At 53.4% G+C, this 6,000-nt stretch overlaps 1 protein-coding gene across 1 annotated transcript in view; it reads right to left on the bottom strand.

Moving 5' to 3' along the window:
* CCNDBP1 (cyclin D1 binding protein 1) overlaps positions 1 to 2,023 on the bottom strand; it is a 32,873-nt gene extending 30,850 nt beyond the window's left edge. Inside the window, exons 1-2 of the mRNA XM_069951789.1 lie at positions 1,770 to 2,023; positions 950 to 1,009 (exon numbers count right to left, since the gene is read on the bottom strand). Of these exons, the coding sequence (XP_069807890.1) occupies positions 950 to 1,009; positions 1,770 to 1,827 (118 nt within the window). The 5' untranslated portion in view covers positions 1,828 to 2,023. The remainder of the gene's footprint in view (positions 1 to 949; positions 1,010 to 1,769) is intronic.
* Between the last annotated feature and the right edge of the window lie 3,977 nt (positions 2,024 to 6,000).

Genomic DNA, 6,000 nt, shown 5'->3' with positions numbered 1-6,000 from the left:
TATGTAATGATCACAGATAACACTGATCAGTGCTATGACCACAGGCAGGCTCTATGTAATGATCACAGATAACACTGATCAGTGCTATGGCCACAGGCAGGCTGTATGTAATGATCACAGATAACATTGATCAGTGCTATGACCACAGGCAGGCTCTATGTAATGATCACAGATAACACTGATCAGTGCTATGACCACAGGCAGGCTGTATGTAATGATCACAGATAACACTGATCAGTGCTATGCTATGGCCACAGGCAGGCTGTATGTAATGATCACAGATAACACTGATCAGTGCTATGGCCACAGGCAGGCTGTATGTAATGATCACAGATAACACTGATCAGTGCTATGGCCACAGGCTGTATGTAATGATCACAGATAACACTGATCAGTGCTATGGCCACAGGCAGGCTCTATGTAATGATCACAGATAACACTGATCAGTGCTATGGCCACAGGCAGGCCCTATGTAATGATCACAGATAACACTGATCAGTGCTATGGCCACAGGCAGGCTGGATGTAATGCTCACAGATAACACTGATCAGTGCTATGGCCACAGGCAGGCTGTATGTAATGATCACAGATAACACTGATCAGTGCTACGGCCACAGGCAGGCTGTATGTAATGATCACAGATAACACTGATCAGTGCTCTCTGCTATTACCCCGGGCTAGTATTACTTATCTATAAGACATTGATCCCCTGTAGGATCTCGGGGGGCACAGGGGGGATCTCCAGGACCCGGTCAGTATTAATGTGGCTAAATATCGGAGGGATGAAATGTTTTCCTAATGAGAGGACCAATTGGGGAGTAAGAGGTGAGACCCCTCCTACTCTGGACGGTTCCTGATCAGCCGCTGATATATAATGTTATAATCTTTGCTGACAGTAACGGGAAGAATCCAGCGGCGGCCGTTCCCCCGTCCGTTACCCGTCTCTTACCCAGAGTGTTCCAGAAGATTTCTGGATTGAAGTTGCTGTTACTTTCCTTGGACTCCCCATCTGCAAAACACAAGAGGAGGCGGTAAGAATAATCCCTATTATACAGGGAGGGGGTGCAGGGCACGGAGGGGAGGGGGCGCAGGGCACGGAGGGGAGGGGGCGCAGGGCACGGAGGGGAGGGGGCGCGGAGGGGAGGGGGCGCAGGGCACGGAGGGGGCGCAGGGCGCGGAGGGGAGGGGGCGCAGGGCACGGAGGGGGCGCAGGGCGCGGAGGGGAGGGGGCGCAGGGCACGGAGGGGGCGCAGGGCGCGGAGGTGAGGGGGCGCAGGGCACGGAGGGGAGTGGGCGCAGGGCACGGAGGGGAGGGGGCGCAGGGCGCGGAGGGGGCGCAGGGCGCGGAGGGGAGGCAGGGCACGGAGGGGAGGCAGGGCACGGAGGGGGCGCAGGGCGCGGAGGGGAGGGGGCGCAGGGCGCGGAGGGGAGGGGGCGCAGGGCGCGGAGGGGGCGCAGCACTGTATGACAGTTGGATCTCTCCCTGCTGCCATTTATAATAACCTGACAGCACCCCCTCTCCTCCAACCACTGCAGAACTACAACTCCCAGCAATCACCCACAGACACAGTAAAGAAGCTAATCAGGGCAGGCTGGGAGTTGTAGTTCTGCAGCAGGTCCTATGACTGAGAGCAGCAGTGTGAGCAGCCGCCTGCAGACACTATACACCTGGATACAGCCATTCCTACCGAAAACCGCAGCACAAACCGCCAGGTGTGAGCAGTACATGGAGCTGCCGCCACACAGCGGTGTATACAGTATATACTCGCCTCGTAGCTTCTCCTGGACAGCGCGGAGATTCTCCAGCAGTTTCCGCAGCGGCTCCATATCTGCCCGGAACCATAAGCCGCGGCCACAGGCAGCTCGGGGAAGGGTTTACTGTAACACATAGGGAGCCTATCCTGTATCATAGAGCTAAGCTGCCGGCAGCGGTAACCATAGAGATGCTGGTAAAAAAAAACTCAGGAGCGCCCTCCTCTGGTGGAGGACGAAATACAATGGCCACCAACAGCTCCGCCCCCCGTGCGTAAATCCCGCCCCCGGGTCAGCCGCAATGCTCTTCACTGTCAGCGATCATACGGCAAACTGCTCAACCGGTGACTGGACTGGCTGCTGTATCCTGTGTCCACCACTAGAGGCCGCTGTATCCTGTGTCCACCACGAGAGGCCGCCGTATACTACCAGTCTATTGGCCGCCGTATACTACCAGTCTTTTGGCCGCCGTATACTACCAGTCTATTGGCCGCCGTATACTACCAGTCTTTTGGCCGCCGTATACTACCAGTCTATAGGCCGCTGTATACTACCAGTCTATTGGCCGCTGTATACTACCAGTCTATTGGCCGCTGTATACTACCAGTCTATTGGCCGCTGTGGTCGCCGTATACTACCAGTCTATTGGCCGCCGTATACTACCAGTCTATTGGCCGCCGTATACTACCAGTCTATTGGCCGCCGTATACTACCAGTCTATTGGCCGCCGTATACTACCAGTCTATTGGCCGCCGTATACTACCAGTCTATTGGCCGCCGTATACTACCAGTCTATTGGCCGCCGTATACTACCAGTCTATTGGCCGCCGTATACTACCAGTCTATTGGCCGCCGTATACTACCAGTCTATTGGCCGCCGTATACTACCAGTCTATTGGCCGCTGTATACTACCAGTCTATTGGCCGCCGTATACTACCAGTCTATTGGCCGCTGTATACTACCAGTCTATTGGCCGCTGTATACTACCAGTCTATTGGCCGCCGTATACTACCAGTCTCATTGCTGACTGACAGCTCACTCCCCGGCCGATCAGCATAAGGTAGGTCACTGATTGCTGACTGACAGCTCACTCCCCAGCCGATCAGCATAAGGTGAGGTCACTGATTGCTGACTGACAGCTCACTCCCCGGCCGATCAGCATAAGGTGAGGTCACTGATTGCTGACTGACAGCTCACTCCCCGGCCGATCAGCATAAGGTGAGGTCACTGATTGCTGACTGACAGCTCACTCCCCGGCCGATCAACATAAGGTGAGGTCACTGATTGCTGACTGACAGCTCACTCCCCGGCCGATCAGCATAAGGTAGGTCACTGATTGCTGACTGACAGCTCACTCCCCAGCCGATCAGCATAAGGTGAGGTCACTGATTGCTGACTGACAGCTCACTCCCCAGCCGATCAGCATAAGGTGAGGTCACTGATTGCTGACTGACAGCTCACTCCCCGGCCGATCAGCATAAGGTGTGGTCACTGATTGCTGACTGACAGCTCACTCCCCGGCCGATCAGCATAAGGTGAGGTCACTGATTGCTGACTGACAGCTCACTCCCCGGCCGATCAGCATAAGGTGAGGTCACTGATTGCTGACTGACAGCTCACTCCCCGGCCGATCAGCATAAGGTGAGGTCACTGATTGCTGACTGACAGCTCATTCCCCGGCCGATCAGCATAAGGTAGGTCACTGATTGCTGACTGACAGCTCACTCCCCGGCCGATCAGCATAAGGTGTGGTCACCGATTGCTGACTGACAGCTCACTCCCCGGCCGATCAGCATAAGGTAGGTCACTGATTGCTGACTGACAGCTCACTCCCCGGCCGTTCAGCATAAGGTACGGTCACTGATTGCTGACTGACAGCTCACTCCCCGGCCGATCAGCATAAGGTGAGGTCACTGATTGCTGACTGACAGCTCACTCCCCGGCCGATCAGCATAAGGTGTAGTCACTGATTGCTGACTGACAGCTCACTCCCCGGCCGATCAGCATAAGGTGAGGTCACTGATTGCTGACTGACAGCTCACTCCCCGGCCGATCAGCATAAGGTGAGGTCACTGATTGCTGACTGACAGCTCACTCCCCGGCCGATCAGCATAAGGTGAGGTCACTGATTGCTGACTGACAGCTCACTCCCCGGCCGATCAGCATAAGGTGAGGTCACTGATTGCTGACTGACAGCTCACTCCCCGGCCGATCAGCATAAGGTGAGGTCACTGATTGCTGACTGACAGCTCACTCCCCGGCCGATCAGCATAAGGTGAGGTCACTGATTGCTGACTGACAGCTCACTCCCCGGCCGATCAGCATAAGGTGTAGTCACTGATTGCTGACTGACAGCTCACTCCCCAGCCGATCAGCATAAGGTGTAGTCACTGATTGCTGACTGACAGCTCACTCCCCAGCCGATCAGCATAAGGTGTAGTCACTGATTGCTGACTGACAGCTCACTCCCCAGCCGATCAGCATAAGGTGTAGTCACTGATTGCTGACTGACAGCTCACTCCCCAGCCGATCAGCATAAGGTGTAGTCACTGATTGCTGACTGACAGCTCACTCCCCGGCCGATCAGCATAAGGTGAGGTCACTGATTGCTGACTGACAGCTCACTCCCCGGCCGATCAGCATAAGGTGAGGTCACTGATTGCTGACTGACAGCTCACTCCCCGGCCGATCAGCATAAGGTGAGGTCACTGATTGCTGACTGACAGCTCACTCCCCGGCCGATCAGCATAAGGTGAGGTCACTGATTGCTGACTGACAGCTCACTCACGCACTGCACTTGTAAGTCCACACTCTTGTTGATGGTGCTCACTTGTTAGAAATCATATATCATGTTCATGTAAGATAATAATAGGAAAATCAAGGGCACTCACCATTCCGTGTGATAGTCTGTATTATAGTGTGACCTTCAGTGCGGCAGGCGACGAGGACGCCAGACACTCTCAGCTGGTTCACGTTCTACGCTTCGTATGTAAACTAAAGGTCACACTATAATAAAGACTATCGCACGGAATGGTGAGTGCCCTCACTTCTCTTCTTCTTTTTATCCCACTTGCCTCCTGTCCCTTGCCTGAGATAGTACTTCGTTTATAGTGTTTCTTCACCCAGCGATCCCCCCTGCATTGTGTAGTCGGTTATCTGACCTTTGACTTTTGGATATGACTGTTCTCCTGGATTAGGTTTTGTACTGCGCCGCCCTCATGTTGCTGACTTAAACCTCTGACCTTTCTGTATTGTGTTGCGTTTGTCCTGTCCTGTCTGTTTTGTGTTCACACTATGTAGGATAGAGGATATAGGATAGACAAGTTGTCTGCTGTCACCTAGGTCTGCTGTGGCAAGTAGGCAGGGACAGCGGGGCGGCTGCCAGTGTCAGGGTTGCACCTGTCCTTTGTCTTACTGGTCCTATATATCCTAACAGCTGTATACTACCAGTCTATTGGCTGCTGTATACTACCAGTCTATTGGCCGCTGTATACTACCAGTCTATTGGCTGCTGTATACTACCAGTCTATTGCAAAAGAACACTGCAGAGACACCATCACATGTCTCAACATCAATGAACTAGCCCGACCTTCCTCTGGGAAGGAACAACCAAGCCAAGGAATGTCTCCAATCGAGGAAACCACCCAAGCCAGGTAACCATCCACAGACAGCTGTTTCAGGGTTTTTGCCCCTCATCAGTGTGGAGTAGGTTTCTGGCTAGTGGGAGCAATGACTAGTAAGTGCAAAAGGACGCTGGTTGACCTCAGGGAGATCAACCAAAACATCGTAGAGACACCATCACGTGTGTCGACGTCAGTGTATTCTGGTGTCTCCAGTGTTTTTTTGCATGCATGATTTCCCAGGGGGCAATGTTCTAGACAGTGACGTCGACACATGTGATGGTGTCTCTGCAGTGCAGTGTCTCTGCCATATACTACCAGTCTATTGGCCGCCATATACTGTCAGTCTATTGGCTGCTGTATTCTGTCTCCACCACTAGAGGCTGCTCTCTGAAGGAGGAAAAGATGGCGGACACTGCAGGGGGTAACTAGGTGGGGTAGAGTTAGGGTTCCTCCTGCTTCTTCATCACTATGTTTGCTTTACTGCATTAAACCTTTTACTGCCTCCCTGTAACTAATCTAACTGTAATTACATAAGGGAAGCAGTGAAGGGGTTAATCCTGCTGATTTATTTCTGCATTTAACTAAACTCAGTGATAGGATGAGCGAAGCAGCCAGAGGAGGGGG

This window comes from Dendropsophus ebraccatus, chromosome 14 (genome assembly GCF_027789765.1).
Source record: "Dendropsophus ebraccatus isolate aDenEbr1 chromosome 14, aDenEbr1.pat, whole genome shotgun sequence".
Taxonomy (NCBI): Eukaryota; Metazoa; Chordata; class Amphibia; order Anura; family Hylidae; genus Dendropsophus; species Dendropsophus ebraccatus.
Note: the sequence above shows the minus strand (reverse complement) of the source record. Positions and strands in the feature narration are given on the sequence as shown.